This window comes from Centruroides vittatus, unplaced genomic scaffold, assembly GCF_030686945.1.
Source record: "Centruroides vittatus isolate TY-2023 unplaced genomic scaffold, ASM3068694v2 contig_964, whole genome shotgun sequence".
Lineage (NCBI taxonomy): Eukaryota > Metazoa > Arthropoda > Arachnida > Scorpiones > Buthidae > Centruroides > Centruroides vittatus.
Window position 1 is genome coordinate 193,783 of NW_027122640.1, and position 21,768 is coordinate 215,550.

Consider the following 21,768-nt stretch of genomic DNA (forward strand, 5'->3'; position numbering starts at 1 on the left):
CAACGTCATCATATTAAGAATGAACTTCATTTCTATGTCATAACAATTAAAATGAGTTTCGCTTGTCACAAAAATGTCACGAAAATTACTCTAACTTCAACGTCACAATACTAAAAGTTAGTGTTATTTCTAAGTGATAACAATGAAAGTGAGTACCACTTCGACATGAAAATATCGAAAATGAATCTTATTTCTTCATCATAAAGTGAAAATAAGTTTTATGCTTCATCATAATGAAAATGAATCCCCTTGTTATGCCATAGCATCGAAAGTGAGCCTTATTTATGCTTCAGAACAGTAGAAATTAGTCTAACTTCTACGTCATACATCAAAAGTAAGCTTCATTTCCACGTCACACAACTCAAATAAACCTCACGTCTACGTAACAAAAACGAGTACGAAAAGTAGCAGTTCGTCGCGGGGAAGCAATTTTTGGATCCGAAAAGATTCGGTTACCGAAGGTAAGTAGTTGTACTATTGCAATTAATTATTATTTTGGGGGTTAATATTTGACGAAGAAGTAATTAGATTAGTAAGATGGCCGTTATTCTGTTCCTATTAATTTGCCGAATTTGTCGAGAAACTTTATCGCCATCCGTCGTTATTAACCGACGAAATCTTGTACTTCTTTAATTACTTTAAAACCTGGAGGGGAAAAAATGTCTCGAATTTCCAGAATTCGTTTTGACTTTCCTCGTTAGTCACGAGAAGCAAGAGGAGAAAAAAAAGAGAGAGAAGAAAAAATTTGGAAGATATCATTTTGTAATTATTGCCAAATTAGAAGAAAGGAAATTTTCATTTTTCTCTTCGACTAATTTGATTTCGGCTGAAGAAATAGGTCTGTTGTGTAAACAACGAAGATTACTTCGAATAATTTTAATTATTTAAAGTAAAACTAATTAGAATTATCCAGTAAAGAAGATTTTGGAAGAGAAAAGACAATTCGTGGCTTATTCATGTGGAAATTTTGCAAGGAGTTCGATAAATGTGTTTTGGACTCAATTACTTCGCAAATTTCGAGTTTTTGAAGAATATAATAGAAGACATTTAAAAGTTTCCGGAGTGTTTTGGAAGAAAATTCTTGCATCCTCCTCCAGTTATGGAAAATAATGGAAAAAAGTGTAAGAATTTGTGTGTGTTTTAAAATCAGATCTCTGAGGTATATACAAATTTTTGGACAATAGAAAGAAAAAATAATTAAAAATTTCAATATTTTGTACCCGAATTCCTGACCTAAGCGCAAATCTTTGGAAGAAAATAGAAAAAGTAATAGAAGAGGAATTATAAGTTTAGGAATGTGTCGGAGCCAAATTCCTGCATCATGTTCCAATTTTGGAATCACAGAACAAAAGATGCAAGGATGTGAGTGTGTTTTGGATCCAAACTTCTACATTATTCATCAATTTTTGGAAGAAGACAATAAAAAGTTTAAGTGGAATTGCGAATATGTTATCGTTTCGGAATCAAATCTCTTCATATATCAATATAAGGAAATGCTAAGAAATACGAGCATCTGTTTCGAGTTCGAAGTTCTACATCACGTAACAATTCCGAGAGGAAAACAAAGTGTCCTGTAGCAGGAAGTACAATTAAGAAATTTTGGGAGTGTTTAGGATCCAAATTTCCGTCACTATTTCAGCAATTAAGATCAAAGAGAATATAAGTTACTCTAAGGCAGACGACTTAAAACTGGCCAAAATCGGGACCAGGACGGCACTTTTTTTTTTTGTTAAATTTTTAATAGGAGCAAAACAGAAGGCGAGATCAAACGCTTCTGTAAAAGATCCACACTCTTTTATCACATGGAAAAGCGCGATGCGGTCGAAGTAAAGTGTCAAGAGAAGCTGTAAAATAGGTAAATTCTTTAAAACGAAATCAGTTAACGGGCAACGAGCGCAGCGAAAGAATTAGGAAATTCCTGTTCGGAGAAAGGAATGCGACAAATCAAAGGAGAAGAACACATTCTTCGCTTCCAATAAATAAAAACAATATTTAATTGCCGAGGTGCAGAAAATTGAAGAGTGGTAGAAACGGGAGTTGTGTGTTAGATAATCGAATGCTTGTTGTGTAGAGTAAATAAGACGCGTTAGAAGTGGGAAAAACGTAAAGAAAGAGAGAGAGAGAAGAAAAAAAAATCAATTGAAGATCAAAAACTGTAACAACATATCCGAAAATGACAATTTGTCATTCAACCGCTTACAGATATGACATCGGAGATATTCTGATTAATGGAACGAGCGCTTTTAGAGAGATCTTCCTCTGACAATCATGACATGAATAATGAACATCAGGCAGTAAACACCTTTGCAACTCCATGAAAAATGCCGGTGCAACTTGATATGGTCGGAATTAATTTAATTTCTCCGGAGTGCTTTTTCCATTCATTTCTATAAGTTTATATTAGAATAGTTTAAATTCTGCGAACGGAAAAGAGGGAAGAAAGAGAAAAAGAGCCGCAATTGCACTAATGAGGTTAACACTTCCCACTACCGACTTTGGCTTTGCGATGAAAATGCTTTTATGGAAAAGCAAAATCAAAAGAAAAATTAAAAAAAAAAACACAAGCCAAGTTTTGTTAGAAGTGAAAGAGTTGTGAGAGAAGTACGGATATTTTTGACTTTTTCGTACCTAAAAACAAACAAAATGTACCGAAAGTTTCGTTTCACAAACAGGAATTTAAAAAATATTTTTTTAAAAGGTTAAGACAATAAAAATTCATTTAAACGAGACACACATTTTGCATTTATAAATGGCCTATTTGTATTGTTATTATGATTATTAAAAATTAATATTTTGTTGCTAAATATTTTATGCATAATTTATGAAGTTTTGTACATCATTGCAACATTCGTCTCATTTAATTTTTTTATATTTTGTATTTATTTATTTATTTATATTTTTTTCCTTGCATTTTTTAACGAGCCGCTCTCGGTTCTTCGACCCTATTGTCGCGATGAACGTAACAAAGTCCTTTAAGATTCTTGCATCTGTCGGTTGCAAAAAACGATCCTTTAAAGGATCGTGACATCAGAAAACAAAGATCCTTAAGTAGAGCTAGAAACGTGTAAAAAATTTCAGTTTATTTAAATAACAAACTTTCCGAATGGCTATTTTTACTCGAGCATCCCAAGTGTTTATTTATAATAATCGAATGGGGACATTCACGATTGGAAATTTATATTTTTTAGAAGCTGTATCTAAAAACACCACACGAGTTTTAGATTCGCGTATTGCTTTTCACGCAATTCATTCATCCGTAACGAAAAAACAATTAAAAGATGAGTACAATATACGATGGTTAGGCCCATTAACTACGATGTTATCTACCCACTTTCTTGAGTGGTACGCGTGTAACGTGCGAGAGGCCCTTATACAAAAAATAATAATAATAATTTCAAAATTAAACAGGTTTACTGTTATTTTTCAGGCCTAAATCTATTTTCGAATCTGTCCAGATGGTCTACATAGATGGCAGCTGCTCCCATAAGGCCGAAATACCCCAGCAAAGAACATTATGTCACGGCACAGAAAGGCCCTTTTCCAGGAAAGGTGGAAGAGTTATTAAAAGAAATGTGTGTTTTTTTAAAATAATAATAATAAAAAATAATAATAAATCTACCGGTTTTCTCCGGTTAGAATCGAGGACACAATTGGGTCGCATTGTTATTCCAGACAGAAGAGGAAATATTTGTCGGCAGTAAAAAGCAGACGGAGCCAAAAAAAAGTATCAACTTTCTGGCAACAATGAATCGGAAAAAAAGTCGGAGGAGGGGGAAGACAATCTGGATTAGGTTTTTATTGGGAAAATTCACAATTACTTCGCTGATTTTGTAATTTTAAATTAAAGATTAGAGGCAAAAAAACGGAAGTTATGAATCGTGTAAAATGCGCCTAATTGATGGAGAGTGGATCAGAGCTGCGCATCGATCTTATTCGGGAATATCGCACAGCAGATACTAATTAGCTTAGAGTCTCGGGTAATCTCCTTTTCGTGAGATTAGTATAGCAAAAGTCAAAGCGAGTTAGAAGATTAGTCGGATTTCTTACGTCCACAACTGTGCTGAAATGCCAGACGGACGTAAGCTGCTTAAAATGTAGAAAGATCCTCCGTCCAAAAAGCATTAAATATGATTATGGAGCCGAAAAACACGGAATTAAAAAAGTTCAATTACGAATGGGACGGGTTGTAAATTTATCGTGTTGACTGTAAACATGAAGCTTTTCGGTTCAGACGTTTTGCCCAAATCCGTCTGGATCTGTTAGACAAAACAGATGGTCGGTGCGCGCAAATCGTTAGGGGTGAGCTCGTATTCGCTGCCATCGAACTCTGCCCACTTTCGGGGCCCGTTTCGGAGGCCCCACGCCTCGCCACTTAACGTAAACGTAATGGGAGTGAGTGGTCGCTCGTGGCCGACGTATACGGGTTGTTTGTGTCGATGAGGTCACCGTAGCTAACGGCCGGATCACGTGGTCGATCCGACGTATACGTGTTTTTGTTTATTTTATTTTCCTCTGTTCAAAATGGTGGACGGCGACCTTCCGTCCTCGTAACTCGGTCGGTGTCTCCGGGACCGTAACGGGAAAAAACACTGAGGACGATTAAAAACTGCTGGTTGGCAAAAGAGCGTAGGTAAACCGATCCGTCTACCGGCTGCCATCTTTAGTTGGCAAAGGGTTAAGCGACGACGCGTATGCTACGTTACAGACATACACACACATACACACAGAGATAAACCAGTGGACGGTGAACTTACCATGTTGAGTTAAGGATCTGAACTTGGGCTGTACTAGAAAGTTCTTCAGTTTCTGAAGGGAGATGACCGGGGCCACACAGCCTATGCCTTGGCGTTCCATAGCTTCCCAACAAGTACCGTCTCTGGTGATTCTAGCATCGCGAAGTAGTGTCATGGCGTCTAAGCTGCGAGAGATTGGGTTAAAGTTGCTATTCAGTCCATTCTGACCACCGTATGCCGCACGGTAAAATTGTATGTACCGGTTATAATACCAACTGTTAGCGTGTCACGTGTTCTACGTCTACGAGCCAGACAGTGGAGCGAAGGTGTGCGTGCGTGGGGTAAACGCGAGTGCGAGACTGGTTGACTGTACGTGTGCACTGGTGTGCGTATACCTGTAATGGCCGTCTCGTCTAGACAGAGTCCTTCCAAGGCTATCCAAACTAGCGAACGTGCTAAAGACGGTTTAAGGACGACTGGCCGACACAGTCTCGACCGGTTCGGTCCGTCCGTCGAAAATCCCCTTCGCACCGCATGCAAATAATTAACGGACCCATCATCGTGACATCAGGGATCGTTTAAAAAAAAATTTGCGCCGGTCCGAACGGGTGGCATACGATCGAGGGGCTTTATTAGGCATGCGACTAAGGAGCCGCGATAATAAACAACGACACGACGACGCACACGCGCTCCGAACCAGTGTTCAAAGGGTTGAGAGCAGCGGCCAACGCTACCCTTTCGAACAAATGGATGGGTAAGCGTCATTCCCCTACGTGTACTTTACCGCCACACCCGCCAAACGTGCAGTCCACCCGACCCCGAAAGTCATCGACCCGAAATCCGAGCGTCCAACCCATCCGTTAAGGCAAAGGCCGTCGGTTTTTTAAGCCTAGCTTACTTACTTGGCGTCAGTGTCTTTTCCATCATGGCGGCTCGTACGCCAGCCGTTCTCCACTGTGTGGCACTGCTTGCCAGCCAGCCAACGCCAGCAGCTAGCAGCTAGCACCGCATAGCTAACGCTCCCCAGTTTTTATCTCCCATTGAAATTTATGGAGAACGATAACGTTATCCTGCTCGACGCGTCACGTGACCGGCGGCAACTATGGTCGACAGGAAAATGCTCGGCATCGACCCGATCTCGTAGTGGACAACCGGGGATGCGGCCGGACAGATTAAAAACCAAAAGGAATCTGGGATGGCCGGCCTTTTGAAAATCGAGCGGCGCTCCGACCTTGGGATGGGTCGACGTCACGTGTTTGCCAAGAGTTCTCTCGTTACGTTGTTGTGTCTGATGCACTTGTTTATCGCCACCTTTTTCGTTTTAAAAAGGAACCGTTGCGCTACCTGCGCCGATAAATAATCCTCTACTTAACAACGGTAAATACCTCATTAATTACGTTTTTTTTTTTTCCTTCTAAATTTCGGGGCCTTCAGGAACCGGAGATTATGGAAAAGGACGTCGTCCTCAACCTTTAATACTGCACGAGTCCAGTCCCCATTCGCTTATTACCGTTCTTACTTAAGTAATCAATCTTATGGGATACCCATCAATCACGACTGTCAGCAAACTTTCTCCCTTCTACGATTTCTTAAAGCCGGCGCATTTTATGCCACAAAAAATACATCGGGCCTGCGTAAATGCGTATACTTTTTATTATCCGATACGCGCAAGTAACTGTCCCGACTTCAAAAATAAAATTAAAAAAAAAATTAATTCTGCATTGCATTCGGTCGACTACACGGCGTTTCCTTAGTCGCTGCAGACCGCGCGTAAATCTCAACACAAGCTTTAGTCATTATCGATCTCAACCCTTTCAGTACTTGCCTCGTAATGTGCCATTCCGTACTTGTACTTCACCCGGCAAAATCTGCCTCACCCCTCTTGATGGGAATGCGAGTCTAATCACAACCAGACAGATTATAATGCCCATTTTTATCTGTTTTTCTTGCAGCTTTTTTGCTAAAATTACGCACAAATTTTGATCGCTGATGCCTGTCCGGCTCCACTAACACCTTACACATTTTGACCTACACAAATTAATCTTCTTTTTTTTTTAATTTGCATATTTATGCTTGTGATACTAACGCATTGCTAGTGTGCCATATAATCTCTCCTGTATAAATAAATATATGTGTAACTTATTATATTTAAAGAACTAAGTGTATATATATATATATATATATATACACACATACACATATATATAAAAACAAAGAGTGCGACGAGGAAGAGAGTACGAGTCAGCCTAGGGAAGAAATGGCAAATTGCCCAAGGATAAACAAAACTATGGACTAGTGTTTTCAATGTTGTCTAAAAATTCCCAAGGAAATTCGACACAAAAATCAACAACGACGAGCAATACATTTATTAAAACACAAAATATAGGAATGTCTGTTACGTCCCTCGAGGATCAATTTTTGAAGCCCTTTGTTTTTGCAAAAAGCATCAGAGTGGACCCTACGAACAACAATTAATTTCTAAGTAATTCTTATCGTATAAGCAAAAAGACCCCTCACATAATGTAAAAAACGAAGAAATTTTTTAAAATTTTGGCACCTCACAAAAAAAAATGATTTTTTAGACCGTGCTCCAACTATACAATAAATAAATTCGAAGTGTCTGTGGGTATTTAAATTAATTTTTTTAATATAAAAAATAAATTAATAATGGTAAGTTTTTTGATAAAACGTACTTTCCCAATCTCTCCAACTTTTTTGAATTTAAAAAATGGGTTTAATAGTACCCGATTGGAAGCCATTTGAAAAAACGGAAGCCAAGTTTAAAAAAAAAAGTCTAATTTCAAAGGATAAAAATGTGTTAAAAATGTAAAATGGAGTTTGCAAAATTACTAAATTATATTAAAACAACTTAAAATTTATTTTAAATCATGATGAAAAGCTTAAAAATTTTTGAAGTTTTTTCGCAATTCATGTTTTCTTGCGCTCTGTTGTAATTCAATATGACCGAATTAAAGTTGATGAGTAATCAGTCGGAAGGGCAGACGCAAACTATGGGTTGCCATGAGCATGATAGAGCCCAATTTCTTGTAAATGTACAGAATTTGGCTAATGAGAAATCCTAAAAATATATATTTTTTTTTCGTATGGTCAAAGATAAATTAAACGTACCTAAACACTTCTTGTCTGTACGAGATATCCATTGGTTCTGGTACTCACCTTTCTGCAAGGGAGATGAATTATGTTGATCTGAAGTATTCATCTTAGTCTGAAAATATAAAAAAATCAATAAAACGATTAATTAGAGAATTTAAAATGGAAAAATTCAAATAAAAATTTTAAATTGTTATAATTATAGTCGTGGCACCTCGCGTTTTTGCGGCGAGAGAAATAAGTGGTGCTCATTTTTTTCAGATATTTAATTCGAGGAAAATTTTAAATTAAAGCCAGAAATTAAATTCTGTTACGAATTTTGCATATGTCATCGCTAAAAAGGCGAAACTCGTAAAAATCACCCTCTTTAGTTGCTTAAACGGGCACCAGATGGCGCCGCAAGAGATTTCGTTACTTGGGTAGCATCGCGAAAATCGGCACTAAATCTGGTTTAATATATCGACTCCGATGGAAATAAACTTCGAATTTTATCTCCGATTCTCGCGCACATTCTTTCACTTCCCGGTTTCTTTTATTACTATAGTAGTATATGATTATTGAGGAATTGTTCCCTGATTAGTACGCTCGTAAAAAAGGGTCATTAAAAGTTTGTTTACGATAAACATGCCCCGTAAACAAGTGAGCATTTTAATTGGAGTGGGCATTATGTCCACAGGGTCTACATCTTTATTCTTGCCTTGGGACTCGACCTTTCCTGTTTCAAATATCGTTTCATTCGTCATTTATGTAAGTATGTGCAAAGTATTCTTCTTTTTTTTTCCAGTATGTAAACTATTTTGGAGCCACCGACGATGGCAGCAAACTACTTTTTCCTTACAAGTTAATTTGGGGATATTTCTTCTTCATAGCTTTAAAGAGGATACAACTCAGTTCCGTAATAAGTTTAATCGATTATTTTCAAGAATGGCGAAAACAATTTTAAACGTTTTATAGTATCTTGTTATAGTAAATTTATTCGTTATCGTTATCAAACTTTTCTTACGGAACAAATTATTTTTATTGTAAGTAAATTATACGAGGCGTTTTTTTCTTTATAAAAAAAATGATTATATCTACAGAAAATTTAGTTCGAAAAGTACAAAATCGGCTCGTTTTCAAGAAAAACAATTAAATTAAAAGTACAAAATATGAGTTTTTGGTAACTTTTCCAACTTTAACATAACCTACAATGGCAAAATATCTTAATTATCCGTTAAAAAAGTGTTTATTCTCGATTTACATCTGGAGTTAACGGATGGGAAGAAGCGACATTCACTTCTTATTTACTCGTTTCCATCCTACGTTTTCGTTTCAAGCAAACACCTACTTAATCATCGAGTCTGGTATACATTTTAAATTCTTATGATAAATAAAAAAAGTTAAAATTTGGTACGGACCCAATGGGAAATACATCTTTAGACTGTTTAAATCGAAAAAGCGGAACTTGTACGAAGTAGATGAAAAGTTTTAAGCATTGTACTTTTCAACGGGAAAAGTCAAAAAGAAAGACCGCGGTTGAAGAATGGTAATGGTAACAACGGCTAAACAAAGAATCAAATATTTGGGAACCACTGCTAGTTTGTCAATGCCTATTCTAGCTTAAAATTGGCCTAAGAAGAGCGCCTGTATAGCCAGTTGAAAATCATCAATCTTCTCATCGAGTGAGCCACAAAATAGACCGATTCAACGACACGGAACAAGAATATGATCCATTTCAAAGAGAAGATTCAAATGTTCCAGAATAAAGATCTATTTTGTGAGTTCGACAACGGATTTACTCATTATGATTTTCAAGTTCGGACTTTCGAAAACATTTTAAAAAATGGTAAAACACGGATTAAAATGTAGATTAGAAAGATCATTGCATGTATTTTTATAAGGTTAAAACGGAATTGATCAGATTCGCACTTGTGCAGAGAAAGAATTAAAGATAGCAATCGGAAAAAAAGGATGTGATGGAGCATTTTGAAAGGAAAATAACGCGGAGCACATCAACAAAACATTTCAGATCCGGGCAAAGAGATAGCCTATCGATCAAATGTTGCAGTTGAGATCAGAAACCAAATCGCACTCTTTACCTGTCCTCAAAATCACAACACATGCCTCATTACGGATAATAAACTAAGTAAGAACAAGACAAACTTTTACTCGGAAGCACACACACATACATTGGCAAAAGTTTTATTTTCGAAATTGATATAAATGATGATTGGAAAAGAACTGCAATCCATAATTTTCTTTCCATTCCGCTTCCGTTTGAGCAATTAAACTCGTCCGAGATGCAGTAGTTATCATTATTATATGCAACACCACCAAGACAGTTTTTAATACGAAAATAATCAAGATCCCAACGAATATTTAACTTATTATTTTTCTTCTTTTTCATTATTTATTCGTAAAACCCATAATTCTATCCAAATTTTTCTATGTTACGAATTTTATCGGCTCGGGAGTTAGTGTGGTTCCCGATGTTTAGCCGGTTGAAAACTTTACGTAATCAAAGCGAATTTACTCTTAAATCCTAGCAAGATCGTTTTTAATTCTTTTGTCATTAACTTAGCATAAATTAGCATTCCTACATCAAAAAAATTCAAGAATAATCGCTTCGTTTTCTTGTTTAACAACGAAAAATGATACCAGGCCTAGTGAAACTTCACGAACGAACTTGAGGACCTTTCAAAATGGAAATGAATACGAAGAAATCATATTTTTAGATGGCCTAGTTCATATTTAATCGCTTATATTTTGAAAAATGGAACAATAAGTCTATATATCAACGTATTCAAATCCTCCAATATAAACACAAGAAGAGAAAGCGCAAACCGCAATCGCAACTACGACTTATTTCTTAAACATCTACTATTAAACTAATTTTTATACCTTTAAGCTTATATTTACCATTTAAAAATAGTTTTTTTTTTTCTTCCAAGAAAATATATTCAAAACTTTACAAACGGCACTCCCTACATTAGCGAGATTCTTAAAACCCGATACTTAAAACTGCAAAATGAAAAAGTGGATCGTGTTTTCCAATTAATCTAATTATTTCTCGTCTTGATCGTGACTTCTAAAAGAGGCCTAACCACAATGACCTTTGACATCCGAAAGTGTCCTCACGTCAGACAATTACTATTAAGAATAATTCGTTTAAAACGAATAGGAACTGCGTTTCGGTCTTCGAAACTCCTTCAACTTCTGAATGATTTAATGAAAATTTTTGACAATTTTACAAATTCGTCGAAGCGAATTGGCCTTCGTTAATTGAGAAATTAAGAGTAAAAATTGCTTTTTCTATACGTTTGACATCGACAGTAAAATTACTTACCAAATCAAATTTTAATTTCATGGTTAACGAAAGATTTCATACATTTCAACTATAATCGAATCTTCTTGTAAGCGACGACCATTAAGAGAAACAACGAACAGATATAAAATTACATCGACTTTTTTCTGATATTTTTCTAAAATATTTAACTAAAATACTTCCAAAAAAATCAAATTTAAAGTGTCAAATTCGTTAAAAATACAACCTAATATCGAGTCGACATCTTTGTGATTTTTCTCCATTTTAATCGGTGAGGATAGGGTAGAAGCTTCCTTCATTGCCTCAAGACAGAGAAAAGGGGCCTCTGAAGGGAGCTTCCACAGGATAATCATCCTGCTTATTATAACTCGATAGAAATTTGCCACTGAACGATTTCTTTGATTCCATCACGAAAACACTAGTTACAAATGGTAAACACTTGTCATGATTAAGATACAAACATCATAAATGCCTTTCTGATTGGAAGAATATTCGATATTTAAAAAAATGTGTAAAATAATTATAGTTTTTTTTATAATGTGTAGTTTTAACATTTTGCATCTGCTCTGAGTAACTGTTATGTGGGACAATTACTATTATCAGTTAATCATTCGATTAAGGAGAGGACATTTTTGTGCCTCTAACTCACCGTTATTTCTTTGAGTAGTACTTCGTTTCGTGGTGCGAAAGCATTTATTCTAGCTAATTTTTATTCGTGAAATGAATTTTAAGGGTTCTCTAACGTTTTAACTGATTGTTATGTGATAAAATCCGAGACGAGTTGTGCATTTCTTTCCGTTTTTTTCCATCGTCTATGAACTGGAATTTATTTCAGAAACCATTAGAACCATTTAAGATCAACTCTACCCTTTGTAAAACTATCCTGAATTCTAACTTTCTACCAAAATCTTTAATTAGATCTGAAAGACGACGACTTCTCGTCGAAGTTTAACAAAGATTTCGTGAATCAGAGGCGTGACAGCAACGAGATTCGAGAAGTGGCTCCAAATTTTAACAACTTTTGATACGGATCATCGAAGAACCGAAGGCAACAGTCCAGCGACGTCACGACGTCAATAGTATATTTAAGAAACCCAACAAAGAAAGAAACCAAGCTGGGTAATTGGTAGAAATTCAGGAAGTTGTCGACATGAATGGCTAAAAAGTGGTGTAGCCAGTTCTCTGCCAGCACGTAATAGCTCAACTTCCTGCTCCAATCGATAATTTATACATAGTGTAGAATGATCGCTGCTTCAATAAAAAACTATCCAGGCGAAAATTGTTCGACTACGTTCCTATAATGTTTGGCCAGCTACTGCATAAAGTTGGCTTCCAAATGAACACTTTCAGAATAATAATCGGGCTAAAGGTGTGATGAGAATGCAGTTGAGCTTTTTCAGATTATTCCCTACATTGATTAACAGCAATAACGGCGCATCTAACTTCATCATTCATGTTTTATGCATGCGAAACGCCCATGCCGCGATAGTTGTGGGCAGCTGCTCATATACACATCTCTTATGCTCGATACGGGTGACCACAACAGACATTTTCAATTCTTCGTTAACTTCACCCTAAGTGCATCCACTAAGACAATTGAGTCACACCCGAAATGCTTCAGTTTATGAGAAAATCGCGGTTTCTGCACTCTGTTCACCCCATTTTTACATCTCTAGCACATTAAGCCAAAGGGTTAAAGTAGCGACACTTTTTTAACAGCGTGTCCCATTATAATCCGAGTTGGTAAACGTTCCCACGATTGGGGAGAACGATGTAAACCGATCAGAATGCTAAAAGTTATATCGACGTGGTAGGAGCAAAGCGAACGAGGGGGAGGAGAATAGATGAAAAAAAAATCCGTGTAATTCAATCTTTGGCGACGTCATACATCTAAGAAGCCACATCAGCTTCTCCCCTTCCACTGTGAGACGGGTGGAAGATAAAATACCTACTGTAAATGAAAAAAAGAAAGTTAAAAAACATTAAGCAATGCAAGGGTCGTCGGACAGATGTCAAGCGACATAACTGTAGATCCGAAAGACTACGAGTCCATTTCTGTCCGCCATTTTTGTGCACATAAAAACTCTCACTGCCGACGCTAATTACCGAAATACCAGTGCGATTTTAGGCCCATAAATACATGTACATAATTAACAAACTCGTTACTCCTTCATCAATAAAGCTCTTTTAAAATCATCTCCGGTGCGCGCATTTTTTTGGGGGGTTCTTTTTTTCTTCTTCTTCTTATTTCTCCCCCCTGCCGCCAACCGTATTTGTGGTAATCGTTCTTATATCTACCGCCATAAGTACTTTACATATCCTAGTCATTATTTTCTCTGGTACACGGTGTCAAACAGATTCTTTCTCGTGATTCTTATAAAGTCAGAGAAGTGGTCTTTTTTTTATTATTTTTTTACTTTCTTATTTGTTTCTTTCCTAGTGTTTTCAGTCAGAAAAGATGGTTTCGCTCCTCCCTTCCCGCCGCTCGCCGGGCAGGGTGTAGTCGATGGTTGCCTTCACATCATGGAGATGAGAGTCTCTTAATTACAGGCACCGCCATGCTGGACACAAGAAATTTAATCCCCAACGACGTCGGTGATGGTGGGCGCATGCGTAGTGCCCGCGAGTCAATACTTTGGAGGGGGCACGGAGTAAAACAGGCGTTCGAGACAAGGATTTATCTGGCAGAGGATTGATGCAGAGAGAGAGAGAGAGAGAGAGAGAGAGAGGAGGTTGTTGATGAACAAAATAATTATCGCCACAGTGCAGCAAAAATTATAAAACTGTTAATAATTATTAAAAGTTCGAACGCCTTTTTTGGGGGGTTCGGGATATTAAAGACGTTTATTAAAAGCAAAGAATGCGAAAATTCCGCACACCAGAAGAATTTTATTAATTATAAAACGTCAGGGTCTCATTTGCGCAGATGCCGACGAATTCATTAAGTTATTGGCATCCGAAATAAAGCCCTCTAATCAGCGTTTACGACGGAGCCAGATCTAGAAATAGTATTTTAATTGTTTTTAACTGCATCGATTTTCCTTTCTCTTAAAGGAACAAAAGAAAATCGCGGATGAAGAAGAAGAAGAAGGGGGTGAAAAAAGCTATATGAATAGATAATGCGCAGATCTATTTAAAAACTGACACAAAAATCAGATTTCCAAGTGACGACAGCGTTCCGCCCTCCCCCAAATCAGGAAACGCGCCAGTCATTAAGGAAATAAGCCGAGTGTGAATGCGAATCGAAAATAAACCCGGGCGTGGGCAAAAGAGTGGCGAAACTCGTGAAGCTCGTCCAACAATAAATATCGTCACGCGTGAAATTGTGCCCATTAAGCCATTTAAGTCACCGATACGATGAACTTTGAACCCGCGTGACGTGTAACAACGTTCGACCAGGTGGCTTTGTTGCGACGATTACGTGATTGCGCTTTCGAGGTCCGTGTTTAATAACAGCGCGTGTCTGTGTTTATGTGTGTAGAGAGAGAAAGAGATAGAAATTACTAACGACAAAAATGGTTCCATTTAGGTCCTAGAAGCGAGTGGTTGGCCGTTCTAATGACGTTTTCAATCACGGAGTAGAGAGAGTGAGAGAGGAGAAGGGACGAGATGACGCATAAAAAACACTCCTTCGTACGAATAATTAACTCTGCCGTGTTACCGTCCGACTTTATCACACGGGAAGGTTTAGAAGTGTGTTAATAGAGGATAGCCGGATAGCCCCAAGCCAAAATGTAACCCGTCAAAGGAAGGATGGGGTAGTCTAAAAACACAGTCGCACCGTCCAGTTGCTTGGGGTGGTACTTAAGTCTATCCCGCGTTATCGACACTACGAACTAGTAGCAACGCCACATTTCTCTTATCTAAACCACGTTTGTGGCAAAGTGATACGCAACACCATCGAAAACACTATCTAAACAGCTTCGACCAAACTCGAGCTGCGCCAAAATGGCAGTTACAATTTGACTACAACGTATAAAATTGTTTGGGTTTATAAGAAAAACGTGAAGTAAAAAAGTGTATATATATATATATAGTAGTGATGATCTCGGCTGCTAAGACGCGTGAGTGAGATGTTTGATGGACATCCCATTATCGGATGTAATGGATTTTGCGGACCATCTTACGCCACTTTCTTAAAAATGTGTTACAATTTACGCATCCGTATTGGCTGGAGCAACGATAACAGCTTCGTGTCAATCAGGCCGAAAAAAGCAATCCCGAATAACGTGCATTCTTAGGAAATGCAGTTTATTCGCTATGTAAATATGGGTGCAGCTCGTATCGGTTAATTTTAATGCAGAAATTGAATCGCCCCTTCCACGTGAATGCCGTTTGCTAGGATGATACCAGCGATCGCCACTTTAAAAATTCTCAAATAATCATCTTCTAAACCGAATATTCTCCTTTCTAAAGAGTAGACGGGGTCATTATAACTTCCACGACGATTCAAACACTCGAACAACTTTTCCAGTCGTGAATTTCGCACCAAGATTCGGCTTGTGTGCCAAGTTTAAAGTGTGCCTCCAACTAAGTTCCGAGTAAAAAGTTTAAAATCGTAAAATTTTGATAAATTTCTAACGTAAACCACAAGTGCAGGATACTTTACGTGCTCCTTTTTCGCATTCAAAACCTTCCAACTTGATATCGACGTCCACAACTTTTAAATCTCGTCTTCTGATGTAAGTTACAACAATGTCGATCCCAGTTCTAACGGAGGATCGAGTGCATTATATAAGAAGCGGGCAGACATATAACAACTCAATTAATTACAACTGAGTTTTTTTTAATATTTTTTTTATTCTGTAAACTTTCAGATGTAGCAGCAAAGGGGGTTGTTAACTTGCACGTGACTTGCTGCAGGAAATGGTCGATGGTGGCATTTACATAACGTGCTCCAAACAGATTGAGAAAAACAGTAATGCGTGAAAATTGCGTGATCTCTAGTTAGTTTTTTTTTCTATCATTCTTTCATTTCTGCTAAGAAGAACATTATATAGTTGTTGTAGGCGTTATCATAAGCGCCTGCTGCACGTAACTGCAGTCTTGGTTGCACTCTTCCCGATGTCATTACCTAGTGATTTACCGTGGAAGAACCCCGATACTGCGTTCGTTTAAGTGAATTTCGGGAGAAATCCCTTCTTTAAACCATCAACTTTGGTGTAGAAATTAATTTGACTCCAAAATCGGAGTTAAAATAGTACTTTTAAGGTATATTCGGCGGAGGTTACTCCCCTAAAAACTAGTCTATTTAAAGTCGGCTATCGACTTCAATTGGTTAAATCTAGGGGAACAAGAGTAAGAGGCTCTTTGCAAGGCTAGACAAATCCGGTAACAGCGAGAATGGACGAGCTTGTAGACACGTTCTTGCAGCACTTAATAGGCTATTAAATAGGAATCAAGCTTAATATTTTATTACAGGAGGATTCGAAAAGTCAATTCGGTCGAAATGTTTCCTTTCCTTTCTCTGCTACGAAATTGTATTAGAAAACGAAAACTTCGACGTCTGTTGCCTGAATATTTCAAAAAAACACCATTTCTTTCGTTAACTAAACCCTTTAAGACCTTATACTCTTAAAGAAAATATTAAATAGAGCTAAATTTAAACGTAAAAACTCAAAAACTTGAAAGATAAGTCTCCCGCATTTTCAACTAACAAAGAATTAACCAAATTAAATCCTCAGTGCTGAGGAGAGCCAAAAATTCCAAATTATTGGTAAATTCAAACGGAAGAGGATTCATTTAACTAAAAATTAATCTATTTTGTTCGAGTGAAGTGCCTCAAAAACTCGTTAAAATAACACTCGTAATAATTGAAGGGGACGAGTAGACGAACGTGTTACGTAGCGAATTTCAATAAAATATCCAACTTCGGAATTTTTTCACTTCGATGTAGCGCTAAATATGTTGCGCAAATTACTACATAACATCTTCACAACACTACAAATAACCGTAGTTGGAAAAAAAACGTGACACAGCACCCATTCAACTACTTGCCCCTTCAATTATTTATAATTCTCAAATTTATTCACGAGTCGTCTCGATCACGAATTTAAGTGTATTTAAGCATTTCGTAGACTAGAATTTTTAGAATACCCATTAATTCGCAACACTTACAATAAAACTATCGCAGATTTCAAGTATTAAAGCTTTGATCAACGAAGAAAAGTGTAGTTTCATCTTAACGCGACTCGGTATCTTCATGTGATTCGACACAAAAATTTACAATTTTAAACTTCATTACGATTGTGCACTTAAAAAAAATAAAATAAATAAAGTTTTAATATCATAAAAAATCATTCCACAAATAAGATTTTCCATCAAAACTTAAAAAAGAAACAAGAAAAACACATAACGAAAATTTGCAAAGAAGTATCCTTTCCGAAGCTATTTTCTTGGTGAATAAAGAATTACAATTAAGAAAATTTGAATTTTTTCGGCAAAAAATTCAAAATTTGTGAATTAAAATTAAACTTTCTCGTTTTAAAACACGAAATTTAACTAAAACGAAGATGAATCTAAGAGCTATGTAAAGGATCGAACTGTTTTCTAATGGAATACCGGAGTTTGCATCACCGGCCCTTTGATAAATTATTAATTAAATCAATGGCAAACATCCCCGATTGATCATCAAAAAATTTTCTTAAGAGTAATTTTTGAATTTTTCTTAATTTTTTCCTTCTTGCACACCGCCATCAAGAAATCCTTCCAAGGGCGCAAAACTGAAGAAGAAAAAAGGGCCGTTGTGTTGCTATCTTTGACTTGATCTGAGGCCATCTTTCTGACCCCCGAAGATATATAAAACTGGAATTGCAGCGTGGCCATTCTTCGACAACCGAAAAGTCCGATCACAACAAATTGTTTATAGTCTTTACTCGATTGGTGTCGTTCGAAGGAGGTCAACTCAAAAGGGAAAAAACTTGGTATCGATAACATATCGTGACGAGATGGCAAAATAGATTAAAATAAATGGAACAAGAACGGTTCTCCTTAACCGTTCTCCTTATATAAAATCTCTATACTTATACCGGAAAACCGTTTATAGGTTTCGAATACGTTTTCCGGAATAACGGAACCAAAGAATCACAGTTCAAAAAGTCTTCTGTACGTGAATCTCTATCGAGGTAGTACATCGGCGCGTAACGGGCGATCACTATTGAAACTGTTAAATTTCTAATTTTTAGAAATTTGCCATCAAACCGAGATGATTTCTTAGATTAAGAACGAAGATATTATCTAAAAACTCTTCAATAATCTACGCGTTTGGCAGTATTTGACTGCGTAATTATCAATCTGGAATCGAAAATTTATGATCCTCATCGGTTTTAAGTAAAAAATGTACATTAAAAATTGGATCCTTTTCAAAAAAACCACATCAAATATTGAGAAAAATGACGATAGGGAAAGTTTCGTGTTTGTTTTTGAGAGATTTTTTTTTGAAGTCTTACATAACTTTAAACATATTTGCAAAGTCGGCTTGGAAAAGAAAAAGCCACTGAGTTTTCGTAGAACGTGGGATTTGCCAGAGCCCTGCTTTGTTTTCGAGTGGAGGGCTGGATGGGCAGAAAGAATCCGGTGAGGAGCGGGTTTCTATGAGCTATAAATTCTCGACACGATGTTGACTTCCTCGCCCCCGGCGAAGGGGAATTTTTCAAGGACTTAAAGATAAGCAGAACTATTAAGATGACGGAGCAAGTGGACAGTTTCTAGCACATCGCTCGCCACTTCCGGCCAATCAGCCTTGACCGAATCCTTTTTCGGAACTGGCTTGAAATTTAAGCTAATTTCAACACTCGATAGGTTAACAGATGCTCGGAACCCTCGTTCAAATTATTGCTCTACGCACTAACCACCGATAAAAGTTGATACGACACTTTTAACTCCTCTCGAATGGTCTTCGTCACGCGGCCGACCTCTCGAAAAGTTGCCATTCTGTGTGAAAAATCTCACCCTCTTTGTTTAGAACAGATTTAAACGCTTTGCAGGCAAAATTTCCGACTAAAAAAACCCGGAACCCGTCCTTCTCGACATCGAAAAATTCGAAAATAACGAGATTTTCTGGCACAAAAGTACCACAAATACGTTAAACCGTTGAAAATTTAGTTACGACAAGTAAAAAATGAAGATATCTTGCAAAGATTAAAGGCGTTCCGTTTGTTAATCTGATGGTTATCGAGTGTAGATTTTTATTTGTGAAGAAGCGTCTCGGTTAAGAGAATCAATGAAGAGTCGAGAAATCACTTCGGAAATCCAATTTTTTTTCTCGACATAAACCTTGTTTATTAATAAATGGAGGAAGATAACAATCGATGGAGTGGTTACGGGAGTAAAAAGCGGATTTTGCAAAGGGTGGAATAGAAATTGAGTGATGAAATAAGTATTGGTAGACGTCGACCTTTGCACAACCTCATATTAATGCACCGCCCGAAGAGTAGGTTAATGACCACCTCACCCTTACTGCTGTCGGCAATTTCAGCAATAGAATAGCAATCGTTTGTGTTGCGAGCGTGATCTCCGTCCATCTCTCCTCCCGACATCTATTGTGTAGAGCGACGTGCCGGCCGCGTATAAACTACCGGATCTACTACGTTTAACTCTTAACACTTTGCTTCCTCTAACGCGACTATCCGTCTTTAGACAATAATAAGTTCCATTAGATGGTCCCGACTGGTGTGCACATATTTGTATACGGCAAGTGATAGTTGCGTGCCAATCCGAATTCGATCGGTGGACACAAAGCCTGAAGGGGAGGAACAGAAGAGGAAAAAATGCCCTCCTGCCCGAGACGAGTTTTCGCTGATGGGTATCGATTTCTATCCGGCCCCTTAACGATCTTTATTTTTCCCCTTATCACGTGTCTTAACCAGATTTAGGATATTCCCTACCACTACGGACGAGTCCGGTTGCGATTCTGCAACATTCGACTTCACGTTTGGCCAAAACACGACTAACTGTGGCTAGTGGGACGCGTGACGGGGCATCTCTGCCATCTCGCTATCAATCTACACCGCGCCTTTTGATTTAATCCTCGATATAAGGTTTTGCTACAGAATTTGCCAGCTTTATACCCAATAAGTCTACCGATTACATCCAGCAAAGTGTCAGTCTTCCGAGAGGAGCGCTTTGCTAACTTTATCCAGCAAATCCCTTCATCTTTCATACGGCACAAATCCTGACAGTTCCTCCGGATCTTCTCCCTGCGGATGTTAAGCAAAAATACTCCACGCTAACTTACCGTATTCATTTAGCCACATTTTTCCATCCCGGTAATTAAAGCTAAAATAAAAATGGGGGCGCCGAGAGCCTACGCGTTACAAAAATAAGGGCAGCAGAGCCGAGGAGGGAGGTTGTATTTATAACTGCATATCTATTTATAACGAGGGAATTTATATTGACCATTAAACAATCGATATTCATAAGGTTTTGTCTACAGGTAATCGAAACACGTAGGGCCAACTACTGGGTGTAACTGGCAACCTCCCGGGTGCTTCATTATACGGGAGGTTCTTTTGTTGTCGGTCCGGTATATAGAGTTGTCCGGTGACGCGTTCTTTAGTCGAGTGTCGTTTTGCATTCAACGGTTAATAAAGAATAACAATTAAAAATGGCTGATTATCGGCGATTCGGAGCCGTTCACACATGACTGATGACTAATGTGACACGTTCGCCCCGTCCTCTTTTTTGTGGACGCTTCTGGAATGCGCAGATGATTAAGTTCAATAATTATAAAAGACCCGGGGTCTACGTAATAATTGCGACTCGGGACAGGTGACAATTTGGGCCCTTAGCCACAGTAGAGGAAGTACGCGAAAATTTCCCTTAGGGTTTTCTCCGATTTTCGTTCGAGTTTGAAAACAGGAAGTACAAACTCGCAGGTATTATAAAAGTTGACATAGTTTTGCCTTCGGTAGCCGTGGTTTATGTGGTAATTAGGCCTACCGTAAACAGTAACTTCTATATTTAGTACGTCTGTCGGTGAAACTACTGAAAATATCTAGTACCAGTTACTGGGCAGTTCGGTCAGATTTCATCAACATCCAGTATTTTCGACAAAAATGTGTCAACCTAATTGATATCTATACACGAGGGGGATTTTTACTTCCTGTATATTGCAACATTTTGTCGTTTCGGTTCCTTCTGACACATTTTCCCCTTTTTTGTATTCCCCCTTCTGGCTGGCTACAATTCCGATACATCCACAAGAGTGTGCCGAATCTTCTTCGCGGGACACGAGAGGATCGGCCCACCTTTGTGGCTCGACTGGGGTGTTTCTGCTTACCTCCACGCCGTTCCACATGTAGTGTACGTCGTGATGGGTAGAGACGCTGCTGTGTGCGTGATCGGCCATCATCGACATCCACTGGATGACTCCGGATGAAGCGGGTGACACAGGCCGGCCAGGAGACGGTGTTGCAGCAGCAGCCAATCCTCCCGGTTTACTAGCATGAGTCTCCGAAGTCGGTGACCAAACCAAGGCAGCCTTCTGTAAAAGCAAAAGACGGAAAATCAAGCCCCGAATCTCTTTAATTGAAATCGAGAAGCGCTACGATTAAATAAAGTAAACGATGGGCCTCACGAGAGGTGCGACGTAAGTGAGTTTCATGGACCGAAATCGACTTC

General features: G+C 38.0%; 1 protein-coding gene and 1 long non-coding RNA gene across 10 annotated transcripts in view; one reads left to right on the forward strand and one right to left on the reverse strand.

The window, feature by feature from the left end:
- Positions 1–21,768, reverse strand: part of LOC136985402 (zinc finger protein rotund-like) — a 219,201-nt gene that overhangs the window by 166,962 nt on the left and 30,471 nt on the right. For 7 of the 9 annotated variants that reach the window (XM_067282677.1, XM_067282672.1, XM_067282678.1 and 4 more), the window contains 2 exons: positions 21,428–21,631; positions 7,863–7,959 (listed from right to left, as the gene is read on the reverse strand). In XM_067282677.1, coding sequence (XP_067138778.1) covers positions 7,863–7,959; positions 21,428–21,631 — 301 coding nt within the window. The remainder of the gene's footprint in view (positions 1–7,862; positions 7,960–21,427; positions 21,632–21,768) is intronic. The other 2 variants (XM_067282675.1, XM_067282676.1) reach the window with 1 other exon arrangement.
- Positions 398–3,670, forward strand: LOC136985404 (uncharacterized). The gene is made up of 3 exons (XR_010882337.1): positions 398–461; positions 3,428–3,549; positions 3,637–3,670. It is a non-coding gene; the product is annotated as an uncharacterized lncRNA (long non-coding RNA).